The following is a 15,543-nucleotide window of genomic DNA, read 5'->3' as shown; positions in this document are numbered from 1 at the left end:
GAATTTTGTATGATATATATATTTTTTTTTGACAGAGCTGGGGGGGGGGTGTTGACCCCCCCAAAAAAACCTCTGGATCCGCGCCTGGGTAGGTTTCCCAGGCGATATTTTGCTTGTTTTTTTCGGGTTGATTTTAGTTTTGTTTCTGTTTGATTTGTTTGCTTGTTTTGTTATTATTATTTTATTATTTGTTTTTTTTGTTGGGGGGGGGGGGGGGAAAGATGGGGATGGGTGTTTGGAAATAAAACGACACCACCTCATCAACCTTTACTTGACAGTATAGTGATTCCCTCCCCCAATTGGGTGATTTAGATAGTGACTAATTGTATCCACCTCTGGATCCTACACCTGGATACCCTACTGCCCTAGACGTAGCATTTTTCCAGTCTAGCAATGCACACTGCAGAGTCTTTGAAATCATTATCACACATGTGCCTTATCCCCATCCCTCCTTTGAAAAACACAATAAATTTGCGCGGATAAGCATTCATTAGATATGTTTAGCAGTTTCAATGTGCCATTTTAATAAGCAGGGGAAGGCTGAATGAGTTGATAAATTGTGTGGGACAGTTTAAGAGGTCATTGTAAAGAAAAGAACAACATGCATTGTGTATACAAATATTATACACTGGAATAAAATACATAAATTATAGAACAGAAAATTGGCAAAATTACAGCTGAATTCATAATTCAAAATAAACGATTTATACTTTGACAAATTCACAAATAATAAGGCACTGAAAGTAACAAAAGGGCAGCACAACATAAAACATTTCATTATTATAAATGTAGTGAATGTAATATATATATATATATTAGTGTAGTTGTTTCCAAGTATTTCTTTCATTTGGAATTTTCCTTTTTGATACAGTATTCTTCAAGCATGTTTCAGCCGCAAGCAGCTTTTCCCAAATTAGCATTCATACACATACTGAACCTGAAGGTAAACATTCCCACGTATAGATGTACATTCATGTAGGTCACAACTTGGTAACACTGACAATTACACGCAGGCACTTCCTCATTTCTAATGTTTCAACCATTTTTCATACTGTGTCTTGAATATGGTACAGGACAGTTTCATATCAAGATTGCAAAACTATAATGTCATATCAATTACTTCACTTGGATAATGTGTAGCATAGCTTGTGGTACAGCAAATCTCTCAGCTTTGATGTGTACGGTGCAGAGTACATGTAAGTCATATCTTTAAAAAAAGAAGAACTTGGCCTTAATGACATGATATATATACAAAAAATAACCCCCCAAAAACTGTAATGTGGGACGTGTTTTGTTTTCACCATGGAGAATGCATGGTGCCATGTGTCCTGAGCTGAAGGGAAAAAAAAACACCACGTGCCACACCATGCACATACGACTATGTTGTCACAGTGCCAGCATCAATCTTAAATCCCTGATGTCCAATTTTATCTCCAGCTATTTTACAACCCTGCATGATAGCTTCTAGTATGCTGCTACCCCTGGAAAGGGCATAAATGACTCCAGCGTTGAAAGTGTCTCCAGCACCCACAGTATCTTCTATCTTGGCAGGTGGAAAGGCTGGGGAGTGTACAACTTCACCATTTGGTCCTACAGCCCAAGCTCCTAGCTCACCCCAGGCACAAACTACTACAGCACTGCAAATAAAAAGGCAAATATACTTAACTGAATCAAAATAAAATATATCGAAAATTACAATAAATGTCTTAAGATGCCATAGAACCTAATGAATCAGCCATTTGATTAATAAAAAGAAACCATCACTGAAAAGTGAACAATTCATCATTCAAAACAGTACTTTTTCACTTGCAGGCCTAGGAGTTATGTTCATGTAGTTGCATGTTGGGGTCATTCCATGTCAATTCAACACGATTTTGGACCTGACCCTAACAGATTGAAATGATATTTGGTGTGTTGAATTGACACGGAATGACCCGTAGTCTTATGAAATCTGCTGCTTGCACACTCTGCTGCTTGCAGACAAGTATATATATTTTTAAAAGTTGAAGCAATAACTTACCCCGGCTTGACATCTTTACTAAACTTCAGCACACACTCTTCTCCATTTTGAAAACCAGATTCTTTAGCTACGTCTTTACTTAAAAAAACCTGAACACAAACAAAGAAAAGGAAGTAAATGGAACCACACAAAGTAGGCGTGTGATTTTGGCATTGGCAGCGGAACCAGGTTGGGGGGGGGGGGGGGGGGGCAATTGTCCCACCCCCACCAACTTGTTCCAACCGGGGGGGGGGGGGGGGGGGGATGCCATTTGCCCCAAATAGTGTAGTGTACAGTGTAGGCTCTATATCTGGCTAAACAAAAATAAGTTTTACAGTCTAGTGTCTTGGGAAATAACATGTTCGAATTATCACTTTCAATTATCAGGAAGGCCTACATATAATATGTCCTTTTCAAATTTGTAACGGCCAACTGGCTGGACCAGTGACCGGTGGTGATTGGCCACCACTTTCAAAACTGTTCTGCCCCCCCATGGATTTAGGCTACTTCTTTATGATATAAAATTCAAATCCCTTTTGAAAATATAACAAACATATAGCAGAGTTTCATCCACATATAAGTGTTTGTCCAAACTTCAGTTCAAAAACCAGCATTCACCAAGAAAAGGTAGTGTGTGAAACAATTTGATAGATGACTTATGAAACTAGCTGATTTCATAGAAGAGGCATATCAGCCATCATTCGACTTGCTTGTGGACAATCTTGTCTGTTTCAACATGAAAACTTGTGTGGCATACAGACTTTTGTGGCAGCCCAGTGGGTAAACAAGCCCAAATCAATGACCATAAGGGGCAACATGCATTTTTTGCATGGTGGTTTGGCTTGCAGCACTATCATGCTCTCTACCTGGGACTCAAATTTGTATGATATTCATAACACAGACAGACAGACATGACCCGAACATCCTCTCACTACAGACAAAAGTCTCCATCACCGCCATATTTACATCCACACACATAGTCGGCACATGCACAGTACAGATAAATGTATAAGACATTGCACTCACGACATCTGCCTTTGGAAGTAGTTTACAAAAGGAAGGTTTCAATCCAGGTTTCTCCAGTTCCAAAGATATTTGAATTCGGTCATGAGATTCTATGAACTGTCCATTGTGCATGACAACCCTTTCACTCATTTTCAGCACTTCTTCAACATTTCGACCCTATTTGGTTAAGAAATAAAGAAGCAATGAAAGGTAATTAAATAAAAACTGACGATTACTTTTCATTACAATAAACAATGCTTCAGATGACTTACCATAGGACTCAGTGTGTGTAATTTGTATAAACACCTTAACCCTCACCCACAGATTTTGTACATTAGCTGAAGCCAAACATATGGCATTTGCTATTTTTGAAATTCCAAAGTGTTCCATACGCATAGCAAACAAAGTAGCAACAGATATCATTATATGCAAACACTAATGTGAACATTGTTTATATTTTTTTTCTGACCCACAACAGAGTTGGGTGCAAAAATCTCAGCAGGGGGTAGTTTGGGAAAGTCCATAAAAATGTTAAATTGATGTCATTTTAAAAGTATTCTTATATTTGTTTATAGTTCAATTAATCAGATAAGTGCAGATTCTATGGGTGAGATAGAAACATGGGTGAGATAGAAACATTGGCTGCTTCACAGTTTGGTAGTTAAACATGATCTTTATAACTAGAAGCTTGACAGATAGCTGAGGGAGGTTTTTAGCAACTACTAGTGAACTTGTGAGGTATTTAAATGACAGAGAATACCTCAAAGTGGATCCACGTGTAGTTGTTGAGGTTCAATAATTCAAAGTCCTCATACATCACTTCTGGGAGGGATCTACAATGTGGATTTAATCAAAGAGAAAACATAAAGAAATAACAACTAAAACCAAAATTGAACCTTGACAGTAATGTCAATATTTAATTAAGGGTAAAGCAGGAGTTTACATTTGCTGTTGCATTTCTGGTAGTCCGGTCTGACGTTGAATGATATGCTTCAGTGCTAGTAAACCAATTTCAGTGGACTGTTTCATATCTTACAGAGATGAAACTGGCCTATGGGAAAAAATCGGAAAATAGGCCAAACAAAAATCCGTGTCTGAAATCTGGGCCGCATCCCAGTTACACATGTACGTATGTACAATAACAACATTTTACGATGAGAAAAATGTTAAGTGTTTTCATAAAATTAAAATGCCTGAATATATGGTTAGAGTAACGGCCTTATCAACAAAGAAGTTCACTTCCTACATGTACTTAAAGGGAAAATACAACATTTGCAAACATCAAAAAATAAAACTACCAAATCATTTTGAAATACCTTGCTGGACTGTTACTGTTATGACAGTGTAAAGCATCCTGTAAAATCATGGCACCTGGTATACTGTCATTTTCAAGAAAAGTGGTATTTTTGTATCAATTTCCAACGCTGGTTGGCCGACCAGCGTTGGAAAAAAACTGGCTTTTTTCAAATACTGGCCCCAATTGACCATCGCACTTGTTTGCAATCGATTACACACCTATGAACGGGTACAAGCCAGCTAGACTGGTTCCCTGACCTTACAATTCCCAAATGTATGTAAACTGCTCTGTTTCTTCTTATATGGAGTCAGGGAACCAGACTACAGGAAAACGATTGTTTTTCTTTGTTTTTATAGCATTTTCGAACCCAAAACCTCAAAAAAGTCAGTGTAACTATATTTGCTATATATTTCCGACCCCCCAATTCCATCCATTTCTGAAAATTACAGCAAAAGCAAATGATGTATATTCCCTTTAATTGAGAAAGTCAAGGAAAAAGTTTGAAAGGCAAGTGCAACACTCATGACACCATTCAAACATACTAACATAGGTGGGAAAAAATCATGCACTATCGTCTTTTTCTTTCAACAACTGCCAGTGAAATATACCACTTATGCTCTCTTTGCCATCCTCAAGATCATCATGATTTTTAAAGCATTGCATTTTATTTTTGATATAAATGGCCTATTCCCCTACCCTACCAGTGGAGATAGTCAATGCTTCAACTTGTTGCCAACATTTCTATGATTGCTCAAGGAGTTTCAGGAGAACATTCCAAGTCAGGTGACTTGAATGGCAACAGAGCTAACACTTGATTTACTCCTACCTGTTGCTGTGCAGAATTGTTCTAGTTCCTGAGGATGAGTTGACAATAATACATGACATGGGTGGCTTGCAGTTGTTGTGGTATATGCAGTGATCAATGAGAACTCCATATTTGTGAAAGTCTTCCACCATTAACCTGCAATAAAATACAACATAACATTGTTCTGTAATTCTATTGCCAAACATAATATCAGCTGGGAGTGGCAACCACATGGTGATGAGTAAACATCACACAATCCTTTCTTTGTAATAACCTCAACCTAATCTTCTAACTTTGGCAACTTAAAGGCATATAGGATCATTTACTTTTCAAGCATTTTGTTCGTTTGCAATAATAACACCACTCAATATCCAAAGAAGAATGTTCAAAACCTAACCTGTCAAAGTTGCAACCCAGCCACTTTTTGAGAAAACAGTTACAAACAATGCACAACCTTTTGATCACATAACACGATTTCGTCGATAGCAATCTTTACTTACAAAAATCAGTCAATTGACTGACGGAATAATTTCAAGGGGTGTTTAGTACCAGTACAATCTTTAATCAAAGTAAGCTTTAAATACAAATAGATAGGCAGTGGGAAAACTTACCGTGATAAAGTACTGTCTGCCAGTGTACCAATAAATTCAGTCTTTACTCCAAGTTGTGCCAGAACAACAGAAGTGTTGGCAGCATTGCCTCCCCTCTCCCACAACTGATCCTGAACTCTGATCGTTTTAAAGGTAATATAAAACATTTGCTTTCGCTGTAATTTTGAGATATGGATGGTTTTGGGTGTAAGTATTTTATAGCAACTATCGTTACACTGACCTGTTAAAAGTTTAGTGTTCATAGACAAAGATAGATGCTAGAAAAACCAAGAAAGAAATGATGTTATTGTAGTTCTGGTTCCCTGACCCTAATTCAGACGAAACAGAGCAATTAATAAACATTAGGGAATTGTCAGGTCAGGGAACCAGACTAGCTGGCTTGAACCCGCTCACGGATGTGTATTACCGATTGCAAACAAAATGAGGACTAACTAAATTTGGGGGCAGTATTTGAAACAAGTCAGGTTTTTCCAATCATCGTTGGAAATTGATACAAAAAAACGATTTCACAGGATACTTGAGACTTTAATTTAAAGGTATTTTATGATAATTTATTAATTTGGTAGTTTTTTTCTTGACATTTGCAAATGAAAACTAAACCATACACATTTAGTGAATCATTATATTGAATGCAATCTGAAATTTAACCAAGCAAAGGACCTTATTCACTCTTACAGTGTATGAGACAAATCTCCATCCTCCATAATCATTCACTACATTGCATATGCTCGTAGCACAAGAAAACAAGTGCGAAAAATGTCATCTCTGTTCGGAACAAGTTTTCAACATTTGGTGTATGCAAACACACAAACAAACAACCCAACAAACAAACAAACTAAAAAGTGTGGTACTAGAAAGAAAGTCAAAGCTTCATACCCTGGATCCCTATCATTATATATGTATGTCAGAAGGGTTGTCACTGCATAATAAATGTTGTGTTACACAAGTAAAAAAGAAACTTAAAGTTGGTCTCAAAAATGGTACATAAAAGGTCAAGATATTGTTGAAGTTCTTACTCAGCGGACTTCTGACAGCTAATGATGGTGTAGGGGTGTCCCCTAGAATATTAGATTTGCTCAAGTCCTGACATGCTTGTGTTGGAACACAACTGAACAGCCAGAAAATGTAACACTGTATTAATAAACCTATTTGAATTTGGTTTTTGACTAATTCTCTTGTTTTACAATAAACATCTACTTGCCTCATAAGGACACTTGCCCATACCTAGTGTCTGTGTCTTCTAGTGGGTAATTATCCAGCACATTTATGATGTCAAGGCATACAAGGCCCACAATAAGAGTCCTCCTTTCGCCTGTATGACGGGATGAGTTACTCATGTCACATTCACAGGCCATATCCTGTCTTCTTTTGTTTTCATCACACCTGTAAGAAAGATTACATTTTCATTTCTATCTGGATGTTTACACACATGTACTATAATTAAATAATTAAAATTATAGGCTGTGGCTATAAGTTGAGTATTGTGCATGCATATATGTCAGTTGTCATGTGAATGATTGCCGCAGATTGGATTTTGTCTTAAAAAATCCTCCTGAGCCACGAATCAGAAAGAAAAGATGAACTCTGTTGATCAATGAGTTAACAACCATATATAGATTTGCAATGTTGTGTTGCAATGCTGAAACAATAGCAACTGCATGAGAAACAATTTCACATACACTTTGATCTACTAGTAGTCCATTGTTACAATGGCGTTATTCATTCCCCATACAGCTAGAGAAAGTCACTTTTGTGTGTGGGTCTGTTGATGAGATCAGAGCCCAGACTCTGAGGCACATGCAGATCCATCCACATGTTGGGCAGTGTACACCCATTGCATGAGGTGGTTGCATGAGGTCCTTAGCAAGCCTGAGGACTTCTTCAGAGGCAAAAGCAGAGGCACAAGAAACAAACATGTGTCATTTATGATTTATACATTGTTTTTTTTAGTGAATGTGTTATTTATTTTTTTTAATTCATGTAAGACTTATTCTTTGGGTAATTTCAAGTTTAGAAGTTACACATTACACATGTACTTTACATTTAATTAATTTTATTGTACATGTATTTTATTTTATTTCATAATAGGCCAATAGTATGCCCAATTTTACTTTTCGTGCGATAGGAGGTGTGACTTATATTTTGTTCTTGCCCAGGCTATTTTTTACTCATAACATTTTACGACTTTATTTATCTCTTTATTTATTGACTTCAATTTTGTCTAAATAATACTTTTTGTATGCAGTAAAATATGAGTAAGTTACTAATAATATGTTTGGAAGTGTTTATATTTCAGTTTTTATAGTTCTGATTTTATTAAGGGAATAAATGTGTGCTCCGGAGGTTTTTATCACTCGTTTAATACCGCTTAGAGTCTGGGTGCTGATAATTACCCGAGCCGAAGGCGAGGGTAATTATCAGCACCCAGACTCTAAGCGGTATTAAACAGAGTGATAAATACCGACCGAGCACATATTTATTCCCATTCATAAATACCTTATCCGTAAAAAAATATCAAATAATTCGTTCAAAAAATCCCGATTTTGTTCAACAAGTTCACTTCATGCTTTTTGAAACATCCCTCTAGCAAAATAATGGAGTGTTCAGCTGGCGAGTAAGATGTAAACAACCCTTTTATGGAGATTGACGCGCGCGTAGCATGTTCTGCGCGATGTCACGCAGAACGCACCTGGGGCGTTGCGTTTTGAATTTAGAACTATAAAATTCTGTCTCGCTTGTAGTGTTGCGCATGCCTACGTGAGGATTGTGAACGTTCAACCAATGAAACGTTAAGAGGCACTGGATTTTTAGGAGTCCACATTTTGTTGTGACACTGGAAAAGTGTTTAAGACCAGCTAGCCATGTCTTTATCATCTGTTTAATACCGGCCACGTGACGGGCTCTCGACCAATAGGAATGGCTAAACTGTCTGAGGTATTTATGAATGTCTATTATCTATAGGCCTACCGGGGTATTTGTGTTTTCGTTATGTTTACAGTTTGGATTAATCTGAAATTAAATTGTTGTTAAATTGAGGAAAGATGGCGTGAACAATGATGCAATTATTATTTGTTTTTAATGAAAACAATGAAGCTACTTGAATCATTATAGGGCTATATCATTAATTTTATCAAACATTTTCCAATGGAATGATTGAAAACATGTCCTCACGATGGGTCCAAGTTGGTAGTGGGTCCAAGTTGGTAGTGGGTCCGAGTTGGTCTTGGGTCCGAGTTGGTAGTGGGTACAAGTTGGTAGTGGGTCAAAGTTGGTATGGGTCCGACTTGGCATGGGTCCGACTTGGTTTGGGTCCGAGTTGGATCGAAACCACAGGTAGGGCCTGAGGAATTTGTTCCTATGACTTTATGAGGCTACACAGGGTTCGACTTTAGTGGTAGCCGGCTAGCCAAATACTAGTCAAAACAGCGGTGGGCTAGTCAAACTATTCCTTCAGTAGCCCGGATGGCGAGTCAAACATTTATTGGGCTATATGGCAAAGATGAAAGGACAGGAAGAAATAAATCAATTCAGAAAGCAAACCTGTATCAATTTGTGTCAAATTTGATTACGATCTGTTTATTAAAAACACCAAGAATATTGTCTCAGGATACACGCTTTACATGTACATATGTACATTGAACTTGTTTATGAGACACTCTATAAAAGAAACACATGTGGGCTAGTGAAAATGCCCGCGTGCTAGTTAAGAGTCTGTTTAAGTAGTCCAGCTGGATAGTGGAAAAAAAGTTTAGGTCGAACCCTGTTGATAATGTTTGTTTCCATTTTTCATCATAGATTGTATCAGTGAAGGTCAGTCATTGCAAAATTGTTGAAAAGACATGAATCTGGGACTGACAAACATGTCTAATTTTGTTTGAACATACTTTGAAATCACACTTGACTCTCCAGAGACTTTGTACACAACCAAAGAACTGGCGTCTCGATAATACTTTTCCATCATTTCCATTTTACTCAGACTTTGCTTTTGAAATGAGATTCCCATTACAGTTTTAGTGGTTTAGCCAGCCATGAAATGTTGTAATGTCAGTCACATGTAATGTCAGACACAGAGTCTTATTTGCATATTTTCTTAATTAATTAAAACTATCACTTTACATCTCCTTATATGTACACATGGTAAACACTAATGCTCTTTTACTGGCATGGCTCCAATTAAGGGTTACACCTCTATGTTCCGACACCCCTATGTTACGACTGCACATATTCCTATTCCTAACCCTAACCCTAACCGGGAGTAACACAATCTAGGTTGTCGGAACATAGGGGTGTCGGAACATAGAGCAGTCACCCAATTAAGAGCATAAGCCAGGCATGTTGGACTCGTTGGATGCCTTGTCTGCTTCATCAGAGCCATGGACATGATGGAGGAAGCACTGACTTGCATGACATCGATTGGCAAAAGGAATACAAAGTGACATGAGCCGCTCACTTTTCCCGCTGGCACGGCTGGATATACGGGCAAGAGAGATTTTGATTGAAAACCCAACACCATGTGTTCTGCAATAGTTTGAGGTTTAACAAAGCCAGTAAAATGTATTGTAACCCTCACCGGCCTAGTAACACTAAACAGAGAGGGAGCCTTCGTCAGCTAGTTACCGTCGACGCGTCCTTAGTTTCATGCATTGGAGGATATAGGAAAGAATAGGATTCGTCACTTTCGTGTCAACTCATTCTGATTCAACTCGGTCCCAGGTCAACTTGGTCTCCATGGGAAATTGTACGTAAAAAGATATTGTAATTTTATTGTAATAACATGACGATCTCAAGTGTTGGGCAACAGGGGCAGTACGACCGTACCGTATGTGCACCAGCGCAAGCCAGGAGTCACACAAAATCAATTAATGCGCTTGCAGTTGGGTCCTAAGTGCACGCGCGATCCAGAACTAGGCAAAAACAAATGGGTCATTCGTTTGCGAATTTTCAAATATTAGAGACTCTACAACTTATTTTGATTCAACAAACATTCGATGGAAGAGTTTATACGACTGTAGTGCTTGAAATTCGAAATCACACGGTACGAGTGATGTACCGAGGAGAAAATTTATCGTTGATTCACAGCTCCCGTGATTTTCTACAAACGGTCCAAACATGTCAAACTGGGAGTCAGAAATCTCGCCAAAATTCCTGTTCTAAAGATGTCTAATTTTCGTGAAATTTCATGTTGAAATTTGAATACGCAAACTTTAACGTGTGCAAACGAATCTGGAAATTTCACGAAAAATAGACATCTGAAAAAGGCAGCACTTTCTGATTAGCCTGTCAAGCGCAATTTGAGTCCCCCTCACAAATTTAAACTTGCATTTATTACATTGCTCCATTTTAATTTGCATCCTCACATTACAACTTGCAAAAAGGCGATCGCAATTTCAGAACCTTGCGGGTGGGATTTTCATTGATGAAGAAAAAAACATTCTACTTAAAACACAAGTACACGGAGAAATGAATTAATAAATAATGGAATAAATTAATGACCAATAAAAATAATAAAAAGGGAAATTCACTAAGCGTCAATGAAAAGAAACACTGAGATTTAGCAATGCTTATCAGAGAAGTTTTTTAGGGGCGGGGCAGGGACGGGACCGGGCAAGCAATCAATAAGCACAGTAGCGGCGATTGCCTGCAAAGTGTACATAGTAAAGTTGTTCATTAATGGAGACCAGCTTCAAGTTGTTTGCCTTGTAAAACAAATTACCTTTTTATTTATATTCTTAAATGTAAATAAATCATAATGTCCAATGTGTAACCCGTTGTTAACGTAAAAAGAATGATTATTGGCTTTTCCGCAAAGTTGCGGAAAAGCCTTTGTTTCTCTACGAATTTTTTTTTTTTTTTTCCTCTTGGGACTTCCAACCAAAATGCCATAGACTTTGTGCACGTTTTTTCTAGCAAACACTTTTGGCATAAAACAAAGTCATATGACAACAAAACTTAATATAGTCACAGAACATATAGCAAAGGTCTTTCGCGAAGATAGACCCAATGATGACGTCATCATGGGTCATGTGACGTCATCGCAACGTTGCATATTTCAAAGCCCTATATCTACAGAACGGTATGTCCGATTGGCTTGAAACTCAGCATGTGGTTAGACCGGGAAGTGTTATAGATAAAATTTGAGATGACGTCATCGATGACGTCATCATGACGTCATCATGTGATTTTATATTTAATTTTGAATTTTTGAAGACTTTTGCCATATCTCACTAACGCAATATGATAAATTCGAAATTCTTTTTGTATTAGGTTCGCTGGGCAATAGATGTATGCACAAAATTTGGAAAAATGCGTGACGTCCTGATGACGTCAGCAAAAATGCGATTTTTTGAAACACTTATAAGGGAACGTCCGATCGTCATGAAACTTGGTGGGTGGGTAGATAATGACACTAGTACACAAAATCTTGAATGACGTCACGATGACGTCATCGGTCGATTTTTAAAGATTTTTTTAATATTGCTTATTTTATTCTGCTTACAAAATTTAACACTTTTATTAATCCGATTGTTTTCAAACTTGGTACAGACTAAAACCACAATAAAATAATGAGCACTGCCAAGTATTGTTACGATGACGTCATCATTAGACATGTGACATCATCGTTAACTTGTATATTTTAAGCCCCTATATCTCACGAACAGTACATCAGATTGGGTTGAAACTTTGTATGGGGGTAGGCTCGGATGTGTTACAAATAAATATTGAGGTGACGTCATCATAACGTCATCGTGTGATTTTATATAGATTTTTGAAGTTTTGGACCTTTAAGCCATATATCACGAACCCAATATATTAAATTTAAAATTCTTTTGGTATTAGGTTTGTTAGGCAATAGGTATATGTACAAAATTTTGAAAAATGTGTGACGTCATGATGACGTCATCAAACATGCGCTTTTTTGAAACACATATAAGATAATGTCAGATCGTCATGAAATTTGGTGGGTGGGTAGATAATAACACTAGTACACAACATCTTTAATGACGTCACGATGACGTCATTAGTATATTTTTTACGATTTTTTTAATATTGCCAATTTTATTCTGCTTCGGAAATTTAACACTTTCATTAATCCGATTGTTTCAAACTTGGAACAGACTAAAACCACAATAAAATAATGAGCACTGCCAAGTATTGTTAGAATGACGTCATCACTAGACATGTGACGTCATCGTTTGTATATTTTAAGCCTCTATATCTCATCAACAGTAATATTTAGATTGGGTTGAAATTTGGTATGGGGGCAGGCCGGGATGTGTTACAAATAAATATTGAGCTGACGTCATCATGACGTCATCTTGTGATTATATATATATATTTTATATATAAGACTTTTGCCGTACCTCACAAATGCAATATGCCAAAATCAAATTTCCCTTTGAATGAGGTTTGTTAGACAAAACATAAATGCACACAGTTTTGCACCAAACCAAAAACATGACCCCAATTAAAAAAAACATCATGCGGAAAAGCCCTATGCTCTGTTGCAAACAGACATAGACCTCTAGTTATCCCTTCGATTGTTCAAGTTTTTACGTTATAGTAATCATTTACACTACTTTTAAAATGCTTTAATATTACATGTTACTTGTTTTTACTGTACAATTAAAAACGTACAAGTTTATTCTTAAAAAAAAATACAAATTTAATTAATTCAGCAATTAAGTAATAGGACGGTACAATAATTTATATATTGTTTTTAGAAATACTTGCATAAAATTTTGAGCGCTGTGTACACTTCAAAAATGCATAATTTGAAAAAATATTAATTAATGAAGACATTACTAATTTAATTAATTAATTAAATTTATTACTTTAGCAATCATTTTATTGCAGGCTACTTAAAAACGCTATGCATATAAATTGGTAATTATTTTAAAAAGTAAATAAATTTGCAAATGATTTAATTACTGAATTCAATTTATTAATCTAATTAATTAATTTTACTTAATGAATAAATATGTTGTTTATTAAACTAAAATCCTAATGAGCCATAATCAATAATACACATCATTCATGATGCAAAGTGCATTTTGTTCGCATTTATACCACTCCTTATCTCTCCAGTTTCTACACAGTCAACATCATTAGCATATTAATAAAATGTTTCAAAAAAGGCATTAAGGCATTGATGCCAATGTCTCCCGAAGCTCAGTGATGCTATTAAATCGGAAAAAAAATCTGCTTTAAAAATAATGTTACATATTTATCTGCATGAGTATAGGCCTACCTGGAAAAAAAATAGTTTAGCGGCTTTGTATGCGTGGGCAAAATCTATGCAGTGCGCAAGTTTAAACTTGCGTGCGCAATTTGTAGCAAGGAAATTAATGCGCGCGCAAGTTTAAACTTGCGTGCGCGCAGGTTTAAACTTGCGCGGGGGACTCAAATTGCGCTCGACAGCCACATTTAGCATGGGGCTAACCCACATGAGAATTAGAATCCTAAATGCGGAAGCGTCTTCCTGTATAACAGTGAACTTTGGACTCTAACAAAAACCTTGGAGAACCAAATTGATGCTTTCCACAGACGTCATCTTAGATACAAACTAGGAATTCGCTGGCCAGAAAAGATATCAAATGAAGACCTGTACACCAAAACCAACCAAAAGCCGTGGAGTGTAAACATCAAAACAAAAAGATTGAGCTGGCTCGGTCATCTACTGCGTCTGCCACAAGACGCACCAGCAAAGATTGCTCATGACGAAATACAAAGAAAAGTGAAAAGACCGGCAGGGGGGAAGAAACGAACATGGTTAGACACAATTAACAACGACCTCAAACCCCTAGGCAGCATAGACCTGAACAAGGAGACCAATGACAGAGCTGGCTGGAGACAACAGATCCGACGCGCAATGTTTAATTAGAAAACGAGTGCGCAACAGACGACGATGGGGCTAAACTTGAAGTTGCTGCAGAAAATGTTCAATTTTTTTCCAACCTCCAAACCTTCCTGTCAGGCAATGTTTGGCCCTCTCGGTTAGGTAATAATAATAATAATAATAAGCAAAGATTTATATAGCGCCCAATCCATCGAAAAGACAATGCTCCAGGGCGCTTACAGAGTAACATATACAAAATCCCTTTAAACACAAAGTAATTATTAGAATTAACAAGAAAAATGTAAAAATCAGTTTAAAATCAGCATGAAATTACAAACAAAAAATGACAAGTAAATATAGAAATATACAATATTTTAAATAAAGGTAAGTAAATGTAAAACAGACCAGCTGTGACCGCATATACAATAAAATGTTTGTTAAAAGAGACATAGGCCCTACACCAAAACTTAATTCCTAAAGAAAAATATAGAATGGGAAATAAGTGCTAAAATAAACCTTCAGGGGATAGTAAAAACCACAGCAACTACAAATACATGTGTCTATAAGATCATAAAAATGCCTTTCGAAAGAAATAAGTTTTCAGCCCGGATTTAAAAACATCGATACTTTCTGTTTCCCTGAGGCACGAGTTCAGCTGGTTCCATAATAATTTAGGGGCAATGGCGGAAAAAGCTCTATCCCCAAATGTGCATAATCTGGTGTTACAGTGCTGTAGTCTGGTTTTATCACATGACAATCGTGCGTGTGTTTTTACGTGAACTGGAACAAGTAGTATGCAGTAATTCACTGAGATAGTCAGGGGCTAGGTACACTCTAGTGTAGGTTCGAATCTATGAAAAGTCAACAAAAACGTGAAATTTATTTACCAGAATTTCGCTGAATCGCTCACCAAGGTCCTGTCGTGAGCGTGAGCATGGCCTAGGTAAACAACGACGATAGCTGTCAACTCACGTGACTGAGGGCGCTGTG

General features: G+C 37.0%; 1 protein-coding gene across 2 annotated transcripts; it reads right to left on the bottom strand.

The window, feature by feature from the left end:
• Positions 1 to 490: 490 nt before the first annotated feature.
• On the bottom strand, positions 491 to 15,537 carry LOC119725296 (ketohexokinase-like). 2 transcript variants are annotated; one of them, XM_038196670.1, is made up of 8 exons: positions 15,441 to 15,537; positions 6,942 to 7,100; positions 5,718 to 5,834; positions 5,128 to 5,262; positions 3,765 to 3,837; positions 3,026 to 3,181; positions 2,021 to 2,109; positions 491 to 1,637 (listed from the first exon to the last, which is right to left on the bottom strand). In XM_038196670.1, exons 2-8 carry the CDS (start codon positions 7,070 to 7,072, stop codon positions 1,379 to 1,381), a joined length of 960 nt encoding a protein of 319 aa, XP_038052598.1. In that variant the 5' UTR covers positions 7,073 to 7,100; positions 15,441 to 15,537; the 3' UTR covers positions 491 to 1,378. The 2 variants fall into 2 exon arrangements, with proteins under 2 accessions (XP_038052598.1, XP_038052599.1); XM_038196671.1 differs by lacking the exon at positions 15,441 to 15,537 and having other exon boundaries at positions 6,919 to 7,081.
• Between the last annotated feature and the right edge of the window lie 6 nt (positions 15,538 to 15,543).

This window comes from Patiria miniata, unplaced genomic scaffold, assembly GCF_015706575.1.
Source record: "Patiria miniata isolate m_02_andy unplaced genomic scaffold, ASM1570657v1 HiC_scaffold_19, whole genome shotgun sequence".
In the NCBI taxonomy this organism is placed as follows: Eukaryota; Metazoa; Echinodermata; class Asteroidea; order Valvatida; family Asterinidae; genus Patiria; species Patiria miniata.
The sequence above is the reverse complement of the archived record's forward strand: the minus strand, read 5'-3'. Positions and strand labels throughout refer to the sequence as shown.